Here is a 20,400-nt window from a genome sequence, read left to right as displayed (position 1 = left end):
CACCACAAACGTAGGTTGATTGCAGAGCAGATGGCAGAAATGCGAGCAGCAGATATCATAGAACCCAGCCGGTCTCCATATAACTCTCAAATTGTGATTGTAACCAAAAAGGATAAGACACCACGCTTCTGCGTTAACTTTCAACCACTGAATCATGCTACTGTCAGTGCAGCACCACCGGCTGTTAACATCCATGAAACCCTAAAGGACATTGGGACGGCACGGGTATTCTCCACCCTGGACTTAAAATTAGGCTATTGGCAGATCCCCATGCACCCCGATTCCAAACATCTGACTGCATTCACCACACCGACAGGCGAGCGATATCAGTTTAAGGTCATGCCCTTTGGCCTGAAGAATGCCCCTAGCACTTTTCAACAAATGATGGTGCAGGATGTTCTGCCGGACCTCATTGGGAAGTGCTGCTTCGCCTACCTCGATGACATAATCATATTCTCCAACTCATGGCAAGAACACCTCACCCACATAGCACAAGTACTGGAGCGGTGTCAACCATCATCTTACTTGCCATTTAAACAAGTGCCACTTCGGGAAGAGACAGCTAGAGTATTTGGGCCACCTAGTGTCATCAGAAGGGAACGAAGCCAATCCAGAGAAGATACAGGCCATCATGGAAGCCGAAAACCCCAGATCTGTACGCCAAGTCCGAAAACTGCTGGGCCTCTGCAATTGGGTAAGGGAGTTTGTACCCCACTTCTCCAGTATCTGCCAACCAATCACCGACCTACTAAGCCCCCAAGTGCGCTTCCACTGGGGAGCGGAACAGAAGCAAGCCCTCGCATCTCTCCGGAAGCAATTCTCACATATCACGAAGCTCGGCCGACCCGATCCCACTCAGCCTTTCACTCTACAAACTGATGCCAGCCAACAGGGGTTAGGCGCAGTCCTATACCAGGAACCATCTCCTAGAAACAGGAAGGTCATATCATATGCCAGTGCCAAGCTATCACATGCAGAACAAAAGTACCACAGCAACGAGCTGGAGTGCTTGGCTATCATGTGGGCCATGAAGTGATTTCGACCATACCTAGAAGACCAACACTTCACCCTGCGCACAGACAACAGGGCACTAACCTGGCTGGGCTCGATGAAGTACTGCAAGGCCAAACTCTCCCGCTGGGCACTAATGCTGCAGGAGTACAATTTTACAATTGAACATTGTCCCGGGAAAGACGAGTTTGCAGATACTTTGTCTCGGGCCCCCTCAGGGCCACACCTGGATGAACATTTCCAAGATTGTGATAGGATGGTTGTGGACACGGAACAACCCCCGACACCAGGAAAGGAAGAGATGAGTCTTCAACAAACTGCAATTGAGGGGGAAAGTCTCTATCAGACCGTGACACACGGCCAACAAGCAGACCCAGGAATCTGTAAGCTTGTACGCCGTCTTCAAGACCTATACAACATCCCACTGGCTGAGAGATCACCGGCCGATCATCAGTTCGTCAGAACCCATCGCCTCCACCCAAGCAGCTTAGTAAAGTGGCCAGAGAATGGTGCCAATCCACAGCTACTCGTTCCCCAGCCTTAAGGCGAAAAGTGTTAAGGGAATACCATGATGCAGATCTCGCGGGCCACTCAGGCATGGGCGAAACCCGGAGAGCTATACAAATGGGATATACCTGGGAGGGGATTAAAAAGGATGTAGAAGAATATGTGGGGCAGTGCCACCTGTGTAACACCACCAAGGCCCACCGCCCAGCAGGGCCCAGCCGCCTACAACCACGCCAACCTAGACGGATCTGGGAAACAGTCGCAGCCAACCTCATGGGACCATACCCTAAAAGTGCTCGAGGGAACCGGTTCCTGCTGGTAATTACTGACCTTTTCTCTCGATGGGTGGAAGCTTTTCCATTAAGAACTTCCAAGGCGCCAAAACTAATTACAACCCTGGAAAATGAAGTCTTCGCCCGCTGAGGGTACCCCAGACAAATCCTTACGGATAATGGAAAACAATTCTCTGGAGAACAGTGGGACAAAGCCTGTAAGCGATGGCAAGCCCAAAAATGGACCACTGCTCTGTACCACCCCCAAGAAAACCCCACAGAGCGAAGGAACCAGGAAATCAAGAAAGGACTGCGCCTAAGGCTCCGTGAGGACCACCGGCAGTGGGACTCTCACCTCGCAGCCATATTGTTCTCGCTGCGGAACAGGTATAATGAACCACTGGGCTGTAGTCCCAGTCAGTTACTACTGGGACACAACATCCCACGACCCGGAGACTGGGAAATACCTGCGACCCAAATCAAACACCACAAAGAAATTCCAGTTACGAATCCAGAACTCCAGGCGGAAGTCAGACACCAGGTTGCTAGAACCAACCAGGCCAAATACCACCAAAGAATCCAACCCACAACTCCTATGAAGGCTATAACCTCCGCAATCGAAGTCGGGGACATCGTCTACTGGCGAACCCACCCGCTGTCATCCCGAGAGGATAACTTCTGTGCTAGCCTCGCACCTACTTGGCAGGGGCCATACCCAATAGTAGGGAAACAGGGCCAAGTTTCCCACCTGAGGCTGAACAGCCAGAAGACTATCAAGGTACACCAAAAGGAACTACGAAGAGCCTCCCAAGGGGGTTCCACTGGGAATACAGAGCGGGATCTAGAACCAACCACTACCATCTCCCACCTGGCACCATCAACAGCAGGGCCTCAGGGCACCCCGCATAAAACCAGTCTCACTCCAGGGAGGAAAACCAGCCCAGACCGAAGACTACGACCCCGGGACCACCTAGTAAGACCGACACATTATCAACTGTCCTTAGTGTAGTGCAGTGGCCAGTGTAGAGGAGTCCGGCCTGTGACTGAAGCCCAGCGTGCTGACTGAAGGCAAGTGCATCGATACCAAAAGTACCGGCCGAGGCCACAGAGGGAGGGGGGCGAATTGTCTTATCCCTTATTCTGACCTCGGCCAGTAAACCTGCCCTCATTAGGAACAGACCCTTGTCTGAAAGACATTATACATATCTCCTACCTGACAACTCTATGGGACGTTAGTGCAGCAAGCGCCCATAGATGGCGACAACCGATTTATGAACAAACAGACTAAATAATTATTGTACCTTTGCCACAATGGATCTCTGGCACTAATTATCTGTCATATGTATTATGTAAGGGTTGTAAATATTTAACTAATAATATGCAGTGTGCTGTGTTATGTATAACAGTGTATTATAATGGTTTCTCACTGACCAATCTGTAAAGCTGGAGGACATAACCATCCAGCAATGTTTGACCAGATAGAGAATTCTTATCCTTAAGCAATCTGGATAATAAATAGTACAAGTGGTATCTGAACTCTACATTTCATTTCCTTTCACTGTTCTTCCACTCTCCTTCCTTCCCTCGTTGCTGGATTGGCCTTTCGAGGATTTCACTCTAGCTTCCCTCCTCTTCCTGGAGCGGCCCCTCGGGGATTACGCTCTAGACTCCCTCCTCTCCCTGGAGCGGCCCCTCGGGGATTACGCTCTAGGCTCCCTCCTCTCCCTGGAGCGGCCCCTCGGGAATTACGCTCTAGGCTCCTTCTTGCTCGCCTGCCCCACCCCCCTTTGCCATTGCCCTCCACTCCCTCATCCTCATCGACATTCCTCCCTGACCGCCGGTCCCTGGAGCTTTACATCGAGAGAGGTCTGCCCCAAAGACCCTCGGCTGCAGCTCGACTACAGGAGCTCTTCGGCAGCACCTGAAACATTCCAACACCGTCGATCTCTGCCAGGGACACGTCAGCGTGTCTGCGTAGTTGCGTTATTTGACACTAGTGCATCTTAGTCAGCCTGAAAGCTTTCATCGTTTCCCACTAGAGCTGTTGGCCTATTGGTAACATGCAGGATGGCGTAATATAAACACTGGCTAAATACTCGCGCATTGGGGGATATTTAAACGTAATATAAACCCACTGAAATCTATTAAATGGGCTTAAGTAAATACTCCATAAAGGAACGGAATAGTTATTAAGGAAAGCATTATATGTTTTGTTGAACTGTCACATTATAAATACGTTGAATTGAGTTTAATGGTACACAAGTACTTTTGCGCACGGCAATTAAATATTAACGTAAATTAATAAAAAACTCTACTTCGAATTTATGACTGTGCTACTTCAAATAATGCCGTAATTTACTGGGTTGTTACTGCATAATCGAACAAATTTAATAACATTAATTCGAGGGGACAGGTGACAAAAAATTTAATAAATAATAATAATAATAATAATACTCACTTTTAAAACCTGCATAGTCGGACGTCTAATAGAGCAGCCGAACAAATTCTTATTGATCCATACGAAGGCCTTTGTTTTACTGAGAAAGAATTACTAAATGTGAAAATACATTGGAAATCACAATAAGCAAAAAAAAAAAAAATAATTCCCGTACAATAGGCAAAAAATATGTACGATTCCCGTTTTTGCCCGATTTGTAAAAATCGTGTACAATTCCCGAAATTCCCGGTCAGTAGACACCCTGCTATACTGCTGCCAAAGGTGGTCCTTAAATGGCTTGTTTACATCGAGAATTTGTAGCTGGCATCATTCCAGCTGGTATAACAACCAAGTCTGTGCTGAAATTATTTATCGTACTTTTAACCTATGGTGTCAGATGTCCCCGAAACGCACCAAGGACCAACATGCCCCTTTTCTTCAGAAGTGCACCCAGGTGCATATTTCACACCAGTCGTAACCATTTTTGCATTAAATCACTCATCATCCAACCTTTTTTTTTGACAAAGAATGATTACGTCCAGCTGAAAAGCTTCTTTAGAATTTATTTATTTTTCCTTAAGATGATGAATGGTGGCAGTTCCCTGCAGTCTGCCAAAACAGATAACATCACCATGACTTACATCATCTCATTTCCAGTCGCGTGCACGGTGACAATCTTCACGCCTCTAGTTTCAACAGTACTTTTGCTGGGTACGTCGAAACACACTGCCATTTGGTCAGAATTTTCAACTTGGCTGTACAAATAATCATCTTGTTCATGCAAACCAATCACATAGCGCTGAAATTTAATCAATTTCTCTTGAAAATATTTTGGCAGTTTTTGTGCTAGTTGTGTTTTGTGCAGCAAACAAAAACCACAAACGACGCATCATTCTTACGCACCAACCAGTAGGTACTTGCCTTGAAGCTAGTCTGCAGAATATTCAATTCATGAGCAATATCTTGGGCTTTTAATTTCATTACGTCTTGTAAAACTGGAATTCTATCTCATCTCTTTGATGATATTTACCAAATGGGTTCCAATATCAAAAAACCATCACTTTTTAGGCCCCCTGAATGCTTTCCTTGAACCATTTGCATTCTTGAGACAAATCTGCCCTCCAAATACACATGTTGCTTTCAGTAAAGTCATATTTACGAGCAGCTTGGCAGTTTGTTTGAATTGTGTGATTTGCCACTATAATCTGAAAGTCAGAATTGTAATTTTGCCTCAGTCATTTGAGATTTTAAATTATGATCTTCCACACCTCTCTACAGAATCCATTTTATGAAAAAATTTCATTTTCCTACAATGCAAAACAAAGCAAAATTGACCAAACAAATGACAATTACTTTAAATACTGACCCAAACAATGACTTGACATCGTCCGGGGCAATACCTCCGAGCCCGATACGCCAGTATCTCCAGCCACGGCATTCAAACCTCCCGCCGCATGTGTAGTGTGGGGATAGAGCGCCACGGACCTCGAAAAGATGACGCGAGAGGCTTGTGTTGAGGCTACCTGGCAGCCATGTTTTTCCCGGCAGTTCTTCTTCGTCATCGCCGTGAGAGGGAGCTGAACTCGACGTAAACCGGACGTACCGCGGAGTGTTTATTTGAGTTACCTTGTAGAGTTGGATTCTTAAATAAACGTGTGGACAATCTGTGCACGTGCGCCTGTGACAGTCAGCTCAGTTCTACCACGTGCCTGTTGTCTGAGTGCCTGATCACGTGTTTGCCTCCTCGATGTCTGGCGTGTGGGACGCCCTAAGAACCCACCCATCTAATCATCAGAGCGTGCCCGGCGCTGAGATCAGGCCAGGTTCAGGTGTCGCCGAGAACTGCAGCAAGGTGGTCGAGTCATGTCCTCACACGGGCGACGTCACGCCCTGAGGCAAGAGTCTCCGCCAGGTCCGTGCTCTTGACACGGTGGCGCCCAGTCAACTCGTACGTCTCATTAACAATACCCCCGACAATGTCAGACTAGTAGCACTGTTACTTCACGCTGTTGCCAGTTATAACATTGACACAGTTCTCTCACTGTGCCGCGCCATTTCAAAACATTCTTCCAGCAGGAAAGATAACCCTCACTTTCAGTTTCAGCAATTTTGAAAAAATTATTGCATTATATTTAGGAAAATACTGTATCAATTTGTGTTTGAGAGACATTATTTCAGTAACTAATCGACAACAGTAACATTTTACTAGAACCTATAATCTTCAGCGCCCAATTGAATTCTTCAAGTGTTAATGAAACATGTCTGTCCACTCCTAGGCCAATCCTTTTGCTAGTCCGGTGGTCTAGGGTGCAATTCAGTACACTATTAAACTAACTTATCAAAACTAACTTCCTGGAAAAGTAAGAAAAAACCCAAAAAAAAAAAGATGACACTGTTGAAAGAACTGATGTAGATAGATGTACATAATGCAATGGGGAATTAATTATACCATATATTATACTGTATAATAAAAGGGCAAGGGAAAATAATCTGTTAGTTTTATTGGTGTCTAAATTACTGTTAATTTATATATTACAAAAAAAAAGGCAAAAAACCATAACAACACTGTTGGTACTGTCACTGTAGTCACTTCTTAAATTTTTTTAATAAAAACATTACAGTTGAATATCAAATGGTAATGTACAGCACTGAACAGGAGTTTAATAAACAAAAGTCCTTTTTACATGACCAAGTTAGTGTTTTCATGACAGCTTCCCCATTTCTTCCGATCTCTTCACAGTTGCTTCAATTGCATCCATTAGAACACCCCTGTATGCAAAACAAAATTTTTTTTTAAGTCCAGAAAAAACATTAACAAACATTTTTACATTTTAAGATAAAGTTTACACAAATTTCATACAAGGTCTTAATTTAAATGTCTGCTCAAAGAACATTAATTTTGGTATTATCTGCATAGTGTACAATTAATTTAGTATTGCGGATTTGGTAAAGTGTTTGGCAACTGTGGAAAAAGTCAGCATAAATATGTTAGTGTTTCTTTTACAACACACAAGTAAGTGTGTGTGTGTGTATATTGGTGTGTGTGTGTGTGTTGGTGTGCGTGTGTTGGTGTGTGTGTGTGTGTGCATGTGTGTGGGTGCGTGCTTGCGTGTGTGTATATATACAAAAAAATTATGCTATGTTGTTCTATACCAGCAAAAAGTAATAAGTAAACAAAAAATCTATTATTTAAAATGTTTAATTTTATGTTGATGGTTACTAGTACATAGTAACAAAAATGGTGAATTTTAGTCGTATGTGAAACGCATAGCGCTTCAACTAATCACATAACAATTTTGGATTAAAAAAATTTCTCTTTGATATTATACTACTTTATAAAATCATCTTAGGTCTAGTTTTATTTATTTATTATTTTTTTTTTTTCAGATTTTGTCAAGGTTTTTTTAAAGTCTTCTAAGTGAATTTTCAAAACGAATAAAACTTGGTGCATCAAATTTTACACTGAAATAAATTACAATATCGTAAACTTATAATCAAATTATACTGATTTTAACCATGTAGTCACTGGTTAAAATACCATCTTGAACAAAGTTATTTTTTAAAAATTTTGTAAGCCTTTTTCCACTATACCTTCTGAAAAATGTTAGGGATTAATGTTCTTTAATAGAAAAAATAAACATAAACCTTGCTTCTGCTTTTATGAACATTTTTCAGTAGGCATCTTGGTAAATGAATGGTGTGTGATTCTAGACTGCAAGCCTATTGTTTACACGGGAAAATTCTCACCATTGTGTCTGTTTAGGCTTAGTCTCATTTGAAGTCTTGACCGTCTAGAAATCTGGTGGATACTTTAGCTATAACTGATATATAAAGAGAAACAAATAATTCCAGAACTAACAGTTGGGTTTCCCATGTATAATTATTTAAGTGTCTTCCATTAATGAGTTCCTCCGGTTTTTACATGTCAAATCACACATTAATGTGTGCCATAGTTTTAGAATTGTGTTGTGTCTGCAGTCGTTACCACGAGCGAGAGCTGAAGGAAAGTAAAAACTCGGAAAAAAGAAACACTTGAAGTTTTATCCGTTATGTCTGATGCCAAGGGTCAGGAAGTAAACGCCAGAGGACTGATATGGTACAAATGACACAGTTAGTATTGCGTATGGTTTTTCAACGAAAGACCATTTTTAAGAGTACGTATATTAAGTTATTAATTTTTTGATATTAAATTATATTTTAATTCCTTCTAAAGATGTAAGTTTTGCTTTGACTTAATTTTACATGTACAAAAGAACCTTTTTTTTTAGATAATTTCAGTAAAGAGAATAAGCTTTGTGTGAAAATTATGAAATATTATTAATTATAACTCAGTATTTCAAAACAAACCATGGTAAAATAAGCTCTCTTTGCTTTCAATGTTGAACCCTGTCACAGTGGTAGCCATTTTGTAGTTCATTCTAACCTGGAGATGCTGGCTGTAATTAGAAGCAGGAGCGTACATGAGGGGGGGGGGGGGGGGGGGGGGCAATGGAGGAATATATACACCTTTCCTCAAAAATTCTAAAAAATCTATAAAAAATTCCCACCAACAAAAAAAGACTGTAAAACCAAAAAACAGACACAGTAGTTATATTCCCTCCCAGAAAATTCTCTATACACTCCTGATTCGGAATGAAACGTTGGCAAACACAACCACTGTGATGCAACTCCACCTAGAAAACCAATTGCTGCAAAATTATGCAATTTACTTTGATTGCAACATACCTGACCCCAGCACGCTCCAGTACATTAATGCCACAGATGCTGGAGCCGCCAGGTGAGCAGACACTGTCTTTCAGCTGGCCGGGATGCTGTCCAGATTCCAGAACCATTTTTGCAGAGCCGAGCACTGTCTGGGCCACTAGCTCGATCGAACTGGCACGTGGGATACCCATCTTCACTGCGCCGTCTGCGAGCGCTTCCATCATGACAAATATCTGCAATTAGTAAATTCATCCTCCTTTTTTTTGTGTCACTAAAATATTTAAGTATGTAATTTCTTGAAACTAGTTGGGCCTCATAATCAGTGTTGGATAGAATTATTTTTTTATCATCCAAATCTCTAATGCAATTCTTAAAGAATGACTTGAATGCCAATCTAGTTCTCAAGTGTTAAGGAGTAAAATAATATATATTATATGGGATGAAAAATTCAATTTTATAAAAAAAGCATACCAACATGTTATCAGATTTTAAACAATTCAATTATTGTCACAAATTTTTTTAAGTGCAAAAACAACATTTGAGAGCACTGCAGCTGGTGGCAAAAACAAAATTTATTTTATAGTTTTTTTTTTCCAGTAAAATATAAATAAGTTTTTACGAATGTGTAATATTTAAATACTAAAGTCCCAACGGTATTTGAGAATTATATTGGCCCGTCACTAGTAATTTAATCTATACCAATAATAAAAGGTTGAGGTTATAATCTGTACATCGATAAAATCATGACAAAAATATTGGCAATGGGTATTTATGTTATTGAGAACTCAAAAATATAAGTTTTAAAAATTTTGTCCGTTTGCAGAGCTGCCAACCTCAAATCACACCCATCAGTAATGGCAATTAGGTATATGAAAAAAGTACGCGTAAATCATGCACGATAAATTTTTCATTGGGCATTATAACTTATAGGCTTGCCATACGTCCCGGTTTGACCGGGACAGTCCCGGTTTGAAGCTGTTGTCCCGGTGTCCAGGCCGGTTTTGTCCGTGTCCCGGTCAGCGGTAAGTAACAACGAAAAAATTGTATTAAAAAAATGGAAACAGGTTGAACAGAACTACCAGCCAATATACGCAGCTCTTTAATCACTTCTCTGTTCAAGGGGTCAACTTTCCAAATCTTGGCAGGGTTTTAGAATAGATGTTTTGTTTGCCAGGTACATCGGCAATTATTGTAGAAAGAAAAATTTTCATTAGTGAACAACGCTTTGGGGAGACAGGGATTTTTTTTTCGACACGCAAAGTAAATTTGCATTCCTATTGCTCAGACTTTTATGAACTATTTAGAAGTAAAAAGTAAATGTTAAAAGAATTACTTTCAAGTCTGTCTGAACTGTTTGGAATGGGGAAATAACTTTTTTGTTTTGTTTTATTAACATATGAATACTAATTTAATGTAAATAATTTTAATGTAAAACATAATACAAAAAAGTTGTCCGAAAAATGTGTTTATCTTTATGGGAATTTCAAGGTTTAATTTTTAACATAATTTTTCCCAGGGGCTGTCCCAAACCCCCCCCCCCCCCCCCCCCCCCCGGGTCAATCCGCTGTCCCGGTTTGGCTCGGAGAAGTTATGGCAAGCCTAATTATAACACACCCACAAGATAAAACAGGGACAATAATATGCAAAAGAAAAAGAAAAATATGAATACAATGCAAATTAATGAATAAAAAAAATCTATTTGAACAATACAATCATCTGAATATGTAAGAAATATTAATAATTTTACTGGATATTTTTAATCTTCAATTCAAAGTATTCAAAGTTAAACTTTAAAACAACTGTATTTTTATTTGCTTCTTTTATCCTGGTTGGATAAGAAATGTCATGTAAACAAACAACAAGACAAACACAAGGACTTGTAAACAATAACTGCGTTCGTTACTTTCGTTTCTTCAGGTGTAGAGAAAAAACGAAGATATAGATTTACTGCTCGTCACGGCTTTAAAATGTTCTGCATGTTTCTTTGATTCAATATGCCGTTTACAGTCATCCCTTCCACCATGTGCAATCGAAAAGTCACACGTGCATACATTACAAAACCGTGGCGTTCCAAACATTTGAAAACGACAAGCATGGCCATTCTTTTGAATATTTAAGTCGAAAGTTCTGAAGACTTGCGTGTTTTTTTTTTCTTTCCAGATACACATTATTCTGTCACACGCTTCATTTCTACAACCGGCACTGAAGAACACAACACTATCGAAAAACATAAAAAAATTTCACGTCTGTAGACACGACAAAAACCGGACAAAAACACTATGATGAAAAAAATGGCTTTCAAGAAATAAAATAACACAACACAGGTTAGCCAAAGTACCGTACAAAAATTATCGTGATGTAAGTAGCCTTCAAACGATAAGTCCGAGAATATGTACTAGCTGTATCGTACAACGGACGTAATACCATCCCATTATTATTTAAAAACACGAGAATTAATTTACTTATTTCGACAGTACATCGTACATGCGCACACTTACTAGTTCTATTATTTGAGCAACCAAGCGATGTATTGAAACTGCGTTCACGAAACACGCACAGCAGAAACGGAATTTTCTCCGTTACCATGCAACACAAAGCCTCGTTTCCGTAATAAACCAGCGATGTTCCGTAATTCCGTAATTCGGGGTTAAAATCCGTAATAATTACGGAAAATCCGTAATGGTTGGCAGCTCTGCGTTTGTTACAGCATCAATCGAAAACTACTAAATGGATTTTGATGAACTTTTTGTAATTAGAAACATCTTTAATCAACTTAAGAACTAGGCTACACATACAAATTACAGAATTCATTCCCTAGGGAGTGAAAAAGGGGTTACTACAATTTTAAGACAGTTAACTATATCTCTGAAACTAGTTAGCATAAGAAAATATATTGAGTACCAATAATAAACATACAAATATTAACAACCACAATTTTATGATTTTGCGAAATTAAACTTCTACGGGGTGAAAAAGGAGTAAAATAGGTTTTAAAATAAATAATTATATCTCTGAATCTAATCACACATAAGAAAATATTTTGGCTACCATAAAAAATAACATACGAATACTATCAAACACAAATTACCATTTTGCAAAATTCCACTCTTAACGGGTGAAAAAATGTTAATTTGGTTTTAAAATAAAAAAACATACAAATACAACCAACTACAATCTTACCATTTTGCAAAATTCAACCCCTATGGCATTAAAAAAGGATAAATTAGGTTTTCATGTTAATAATTATGTCTCTAAAGTTAATTTAAATAATAAAATATATCGGGGTTTGATAATTATCATACAAAAATTACAAACAACAATTTTACCATTTTACAAAATTCAACCCCTAAGAAGTGAAAAATGGTTGATATGTTTTTAAGATAAATATTTATAACTCTGAAATGAATCAAGGATAGTAAAAGATATTGGGTAACAATTAGGGATGGGCCAGTCGAATCCTCAAATACCACTGAATCTCCAGTAACCGAAAGATTTGGAATTCGAGGAAAAAGATTCAGTTTCAAGGTAAACATTCTAAGAAAATATAGTAAATTAAAAAAATTCAATATTGACAAACTCTTATGTTTACTACGCTTATTTTTGTTTATCTTTGTACTTTTTCTAACACTGTTTCCCAAAATAATATTCTTTTAATATATATTCATTATGGAAATTAAATACCTTTCATGTACTTATCTGGAAAACCAAGTTCATGAAACGTATAAAAATGTATAGTTTGCCATATTTAGGGACCCAAAACTATGGTGAAGTGCGAAATTTGCGGAAAATGACAATATTCTGCTGTTTTTAAAGTTTTTCCTGAAATATTTCAACATTTTTTTGGAAAAAACAATGTTTGGAGCGGAATACAGCTGTTTATGAGAGTTGATCGACACCATTTCTGAAAACATCACGCGGAAGGTCATAGACTTTTAACACCGGAAACAAAGTATTTTGAGATATATCTAGAATGTAGTATTTTTTCCTACCGAGCTATTAATTTTATTTTTGAACGAAAAAAATGTGATAAACTGCTCTTTGTGCTGTGTTTGTACGTCTTGTATTCTCTTATCTATGGTTATTTAGGGGAAAAAATGAGGGGGAAGAAAAGGTGGCTTTGTTTACAGTAAAAACTGCAACACATTTTATATTTATACCTGGTTTCATATATTTCTTTCATTACTTAACATAACACAAAAATTTTGTTTTTCAAATGGATAATAATGTAGCTTCCCGGTAAATGTCCGAACAAAATTTAAAAATAATACAGTTTTATAAATCTTATAGGTTAGGCCAAGAAATACTTGTAAATGGTATGTGAAGACATGTTACAATGTGTTTAAAGTATGTTTAGCCCCCTCCCCATGTTTTCATTTACTATAGTTGTTATTACAACATCTAGAAGCATATACATTGTGTAGGTTATGCCCTGTTTATGCCAAAAGATAAGAGTTGGTGTACTGCTTCATTCAGTACCTACCACGTGTTTTAAATGATTCGACTGTATGTTATTTAAATTTTTTGGTAGAATTTAATAAAGTTAAGGAGATGATTTATGTATATTTTTGAGATAGTTTCTGAAACTCAAACTTTTTATTTTGTAATAACATTCAGAAATTCTTGGAATGATTATTTTCTTAATTTTCTGTCATGTTTTCAAATCATTCTGCAAGATGGCATAGTGATACTTCAAGTAGTTTATCATTCTATCAAATGGTTAGGTATAAATACAATAGTGATATTGTAACAAGGGTTGGTTGGTATACGTTAACAACATTTTAGATACTGTAAAATCATTAGAAATTTCCAATTTTGAAATAAAGCTAATCATCTCATGAACAAAACAAGTGCTATGAATAATGATTTTATCTTTGTTAAAATTTTTATTTACTGTAAATTATTTCATTTTCAATTTTTTAAATCTGGATTCGGGTTCGAGGCTCTCTTCGTATTTCGGATTCGAGATTCGGATTCGAGAAAATTGGGATTTAACCCATCACTAGTAACAATAATAAACATACAAAAACTACCAACCCTAATGGTATGATTTTGCAAAATTAAAACCCTAAGAGGGGTAAAAGGGGTAGATATGTTTACAAAAAAATATTAACACTTGGAATTCCTTAAAACTAAAAGTAAGAAGCTAATAAAAACCACAACTTTGACCAGAGTTACATATTGCATATGTTTTTCATTCTCTGAAGTTGTCTTTTAAGAGTGAAAAATTGGTAAGTTTTCATTTATTTTAAAAAATTCTATATCCAGAACGAATCAAATAAGATGTAAATTATTTAGTAACAATGTAAAAAAATAATTAATTAATTATTATTTTATTGCTTTCCAAGATTTCGCCCCCAATGGTTGGAAAAGGGTTTAATTTTAATTTAAAGAAAAAATGCATATCCGAATCTACTAGATCTAATGGTAAGAATTTAAGAATTAACACCAAGCCTTTATAGTAACAAATTGAATATTTTCAATTTTCCAAATTTTGGCTTTTAACAGTGTAAAATTTGTTTTATCATAAAAAACATATATCACCATAATAAATAAAGCTGGATGTAAGAAACCGAGAAAGAATAACCATTAAGTAGGGTGTTTTAACCAATTTTTGATATTCAACCCCAAGGAAGTGAAATGGGCACATTTAAGTTTCTATTGTAATAAATCATACAACCTTGCAAATTAACACAGATGTAAAAAACTGTGCAAGAGTAAAGTACATTTTATTATTTAATATCATGTTTTAACCTTTACCATTTTTATTTATTCCACCACAAAAGGGGTGAAACAGCGGTCAATTTCTTTTATTCTAAAAGTCGTATCTCTGATGCTAATCAAGCTAAATGTATATTATGAAGTATAATTTTAAAAAAAATCTACCAACTCTTTTTTACTATGTGCTGAAGTTCTACTTCTTAAGAGGTTAAATATTGTAATATGGTTTTAAAATTAAAAAATAATATCTTCTGATAATATCAAACTTAATTTAAAATGGTGGAAGTTATTAATAAACATAATTTAAGCTACTTTCTCTTATTTAACGTTCTTCAAAATATCACACCGGAAATTCTAACAGAGGTTGCTGTTATTAAAAAAAAAAGCATAGAATCCATTAAATCAGTAGTGGCAGATAAATTTAAATCAATATAAATGTAATTTTATTAAAATTATTTTGAAGTTTGCAAGTAATACAAAAATGTGTTTTTTGTTTGTTCAACAGATATTGCCATATTTACTTATTTCTCAATTTTCGCACAGGCATCCCTGTGGAAAAGAGGAAATGGGAAAAAACTTTGGGAATTTTTTTTCAGTAATACTAAGTATGACTAACAAATAACTAATATGTTGGATAAGAACTTTGATATCTATATTCTACACTTCAAATAAGAATGTAATTGTATTTAATATCTTAATTTGTATATCAGGGTTGCCATCCAGCTGGACCTCCAAAAATAGGGTGTTTTAGGGACTGACAGAATAAGAAAAGGGACCTTTTAGGGTCTTTTTAGGGACTGAAATTTTGCGGAAACCTTAACATTTCTAGAATTTTTTATACAATTTTATGGTCGAGTACAACAAATAACACAGTATTAACTCAGCATACCAAGTAATCCAGTATATAAAACTTGAGTCCCTGTTCTGCTACAACCAAAACCACAATAGATAATGTGTTCAATACCATCGTTAAAAGAATGGTCACCCTTCTCCCCAATGAGCAAAAATACAATGTGTGTATGTCATTCCATAATATTATACTTTATAGTTTAATTTACCTTGAAGTTTTGCAGTAAGAAATGTCAATTTTCTTATTTTTCTTTTAAAGTCTTGCAATCTTCAGTGTTAGAAAATATTTAAGAAACATTTTGTCAAATATTACTAACAAGTAATGCAAATAAATGCTGTTTTTGATTATAAATTAATTTAAGGGAAAAAACATTATATATTTTGCTCATACCATTCCCTTTCCACCATAACTTTTATTCTGGACTTTCATAACCCCTTCAATCATTCATTGCCTGTGCAAGACTTGCTTCTTCTTTTAAAGCAGCAATATCATTTGACTTAAGTGCCTCTTTAAGTCTTTTATTAGCTTCTGAAAATAACTTTTCAGCAGTTTTCCTTTTTTTCTCTTTTTTATTTCTCAAATCTTTCAACTTCTCTTCAGCTTGGAAAATAGACATCTTTTTTTTCTCCAACATTATAGTATGCTGCTTTTCTTCAACCTTTTTCCTCTGTTCTTCCAGTTTTTTTGCTTCCAATCATTTTTTTGCTTTATGCTCCTCTAAATAAGCACAACATTTCTGATGAGCACACCTTGCAAGATTCAGGAGCTCTCTTGTCACAGGTACCAAATGTGGTTTGTTGTCATATATTTTTAAGGCTGACTTTACAATTAACACAGCATTGAGAGTGCGTTCTGACAACAAAGACCTGTCTTCTGTTAAAATTCTCACTGAAGTTGAAAACCCTCTCTCTACATCTGAATTTCCATGTGATACTGCCAATGCAGCTCGACTACAGTTGAAACTGTTGGATACTTTGGAGACCCTAAAGCATTTTTTAATGTCATGAAATGATACCAGTATTTGTCAATTCTTACTTCACACTTGTCAATTATGTCTTGATCTGGTTCTGACTGCAATAACTTCCACTCATCAAAAAGCAGGTTTGTATTTATGTTCAATGGAAGAGTTTTGCTGATAACAATATCAAGTGAACTCTGGTCTAACACTCTCTTGTTAGGCTGAAGACACTGAAAACATTTCAGTATTGGTTAAAGTATTGACAACTTTGTCATTATATGTTCTGCAACTAGATTATAAGCTATATAGATGGTACCTGAAATAAATGCTACAAACAACTTGTGTTATACCAAGATGGAGCATGTGTGCCCCTCAGTTAATCTTCATTGGGGCTTAACAATGTTATCTTCCCCATAAAATTTTAATTTGTTCACACAATATTTTTTAATAAAAACATTGAAAGAATAATAAAACAATATCAATACTGTAAAACTTACATGTAGTAAGATGCAGGAAAATGTAGCTCGACAGATGCAAAACTTTATGGATGTGTGGAAGCGTGTTGATGGCCACTGTTCATGACACATTCATAAAAAATTAAATAAATATGCTAATTTTCCAATATATCCATTTCAAAATTTAAAAAAAAAGGGACTTTAGGGACCTATCAAAAAATAGGGACTTTTAAGGGACCTATGGAAAAATAGGGACTTTTAGGGACTTTTAGGGACCAGTGGCAACCCTGGTATATGAGGTTAAATTATTAAATCATTCTAAGCATATTTTTAAACATAATAAATTAAAGATTTTTAGAAAACAATGGCAAATAACTTAATTAAAAAGAAATGGGTGCATGTCTAATAATTTTTTACATTGTCTACCTCATGAAATGACAAGGAAGTAAGTTTTATTTCATCAAGGTAAAATATATTCTCGTTCACACTAAAAAAAAAATATTTCATCTATAATAAAAATTATAAAAGCCTATGCATAACCACTTTAAAAAATTATTCCCAAAAAATTTTGTTATGAATAAAATCTTTTATGTACCTGACAATTTGTTATGCATGTATCTATAGTAAAAATGTTTGGAATAAATCACATACATTTCTTTCAATGGTAAGATATCAGCAATATCCCGAAATTGCACGAGCAAAGCCGTGGGTTATTAGTTAGCTTACTGTAAAAGTATGTTTTCAATTTAACTATTATATATGGTTCTATGTAAAAATTTATTTCCTATAAAAACATACCTATATAAACATGGTGTCCATAAAAATCTGTAATAAATGTTCCCTGATTTTTCCCTACCTCTCCATGACCCAAACTTCAAATTTCCACTACTTTTTAAATATAATTTATCTATTTTGTAATTATATGAAAGAAATAACCAAAATATAGCTTCCATCATTCCCATAGCTGGCCTAGAATTATATAATATAAATTTAAAAATCAAAAAGAGCCTTACATATGCCATTAAATTGTGAGTATGAATGACTATACACTTAAAACCATCTGAGAAAAAATTATTTCAGTCTACCACTCGGAAATTTCCACCACTTTTCCAGGAATTTAAGTATATTCTTTGAGACTTCCTGATCAACTAAAACTTCCCTGACTGTCCATAATGTGGACAACCTGGTAAAAGTGTTGAATGATCTGATTTCTAGATATATTTATTCTCACTAATTCCTCTTGTTACATTACAATCTTATAAGGAGGGGGCAGGATAACCGGGTATCAGAATATCTCTATACCAGTGGTTCCCAAACTTTTTCAGCTGGCAACCCACCTTTCCTTAAAGGAATACCGCCACGCTCTATCAGTCCATGGTGGAGTAAAAAACCTTATTTGTATCATATCCCTTCCTTATTTATATATAATTTACCATCAAATAATATAAATACATATGTGTACTAGATAATGCCCGGCATGCGTTGCAATGCCTCAATCAATTTTTTTTTGTAATTTTTTAAACGTATACTAAGCATCTCTCTTCATCTCTCTAATTCTCTATCTCTCTATGTATATCTCTATAACTCTCTCTATCTTTCTATTTATATCTCTATCTCTCTATATATCTTTCTAGTGGACCCGACAGACATTGTCCTGCCCAAATGTACTTTTTGTGAGATATGGATATGGCGGTAAGTATTTCTACGCTGGACATTTTGTATCTTCTCATTATACATACCTCTCCTCTTGGGCACGCCCCTGCCATTACCAAAAACCTTTCCCATGGTTACGCAGAAGGCAACAACAATGCAAAAGCCCGTTGCCATGGAGGCTAATTATCAACAATGCTTAGTTTTTTTGCTTTTAAAGCGTGTATTTTTAGTTTTTCTTAACTCAGAATCGAGATAAAATATCCAATTGTGAATCTAAACCATCCTCGAATCCCCGTGAACTCACACACAAAATTTCATCAAAATCGCGTACAAACAGACAGACAGAAAAAGTACTGTTTTATTATAGTAAGGTAGATAGATTATTCTTACATGTTCGCATCCATGCAGTATATGAAAAATCAGCATGCATAGCACCACACCTATAACTATACGTATCTGCTGCCCACGACTTTACCGCGTGGAATTTTGTATTATCTTGCACCATTTAGAAATTTAAACATTATAACATAACAGTTGATACAGTTGTAGTAGTTTTCTTATGTTCACAAATGATAATTTTTCTCACCTCTATTTCAGTCTTTGCAATAAAAATATGTTACTACCTAAATTTTGAGTAAATATGTTTCTACTTTTGCCGTCGTCCGGGGTCTCGGGCTCGAGTCCCGGTGTGGCTCCTAGTGGGGAAAGGCGGCTCTTGATACATATTGTCCGGGTGGGCGCCAGACTAACTCGGCTCTAGTCGTGAATTTGGGGTCGTGGATGTATGTGCCCCTCCGTGGCCCACTAGGGCCGGCGGCGGTGTTGCGTGAGATGATGTTTAAATAAGAGACGTGGAGTTGAGGTGGCGGTGTCGTACCTTATATTCATAGGAGCGAGTCGTACACAATACAACACTCTACAGAGGTCCCCGGGGGGGGTTTACTCGTTATTCCGTGGCGCCGTATTGTTTGTGTTCCGCGTTACGTGGGCCTCGGACACTGTTACGTCTCATACGTCTCACTGGTTACGCGGGTAACGTAATTTCGTTACACAAAGGCGGGACACAAAGTACACTGAATTAAGGGGGTGCGCACAAGTTACGTGGCACTCGTTACTCGGGTAACGTAAGCTAGTAATACAAAATACGGGACACAAAAATACACTGAATTAAGGGGGCGCGCACAAATTACGTGGCACTCGTTACTCGGGTAACGTAAGTTAGTAATACAGAATACGGGACACAAAAATACACTGAATTAAGGGGGCGCGCACAAATTACGTGGCACTCGTTACTCGGGTAACGTAAGTTAGTAATACAAAATCCGGGAAACAAAATACACTGAATTAAGGGGTGGGCGGTTGGAGACGGCCAATCCCGTATACGAATGTCTCTACGCGGGTGTTGTGCCCACTGTGGTGAAACACGCACCGAAATTAAGTTCGTCTAAGCTCCCTTGCGGGTTTGTGGTCAGCGCCGTGCGCGTGACCTTAAGTAAAGTTCTGTGAGTTGCGGGAGGCGGCCCGTGCCGTATACTGAAGATCAACCCCGCTGACCAAATGTGGTGCGGGGTGTCTTTAAACTGATGCGGTCGGATTAGGTCCTGGACCGAAAAGGGGGACCGGGTACTCACGGAGAGGTTAAGTAAAAAAAGGGGTTCTGTTAATTAGTGACTATATTTACTGGACGTTACTTTCGATGAAGACAAAGGCTGTTGCCCCTCCGTGGGACGTAGGTCCACCCCGGTCCGTGAGCTGTGCTGAACTGCCGAACTGGCATGGCGTCCGAGGGAGGCTCGGCCTCTCTTGCGCCAGGTTTGACCTCATTACGCTAGACT

The 20,400-nt window shown here is 37.5% G+C and overlaps 1 protein-coding gene across 1 annotated transcript in view; it reads right to left on the bottom strand.

Moving 5' to 3' along the window:
- Positions 1–6,795: 6,795 nt before the first annotated feature.
- Positions 6,796–20,400, bottom strand: part of LOC134527105 (pyrroline-5-carboxylate reductase 3-like) — a 99,102-nt gene continuing 85,497 nt past the window's right edge. The window contains exons 6-7 of the mRNA XM_063359456.1: positions 8,953–9,164; positions 6,796–6,996 (exon numbers count right to left, since the gene is read on the bottom strand). Of these exons, the coding sequence (XP_063215526.1) occupies positions 6,930–6,996; positions 8,953–9,164 (279 nt within the window). The 3' untranslated portion in view covers positions 6,796–6,929. The remainder of the gene's footprint in view (positions 6,997–8,952; positions 9,165–20,400) is intronic.

Source organism: Bacillus rossius, chromosome 1, assembly GCF_032445375.1.
Source record: "Bacillus rossius redtenbacheri isolate Brsri chromosome 1, Brsri_v3, whole genome shotgun sequence".
NCBI lineage: Eukaryota > Metazoa > Arthropoda > Insecta > Phasmatodea > Bacillidae > Bacillus > Bacillus rossius.
The sequence above is the reverse complement of the archived record's forward strand: the minus strand, read 5'-3'. Positions and strand labels throughout refer to the sequence as shown.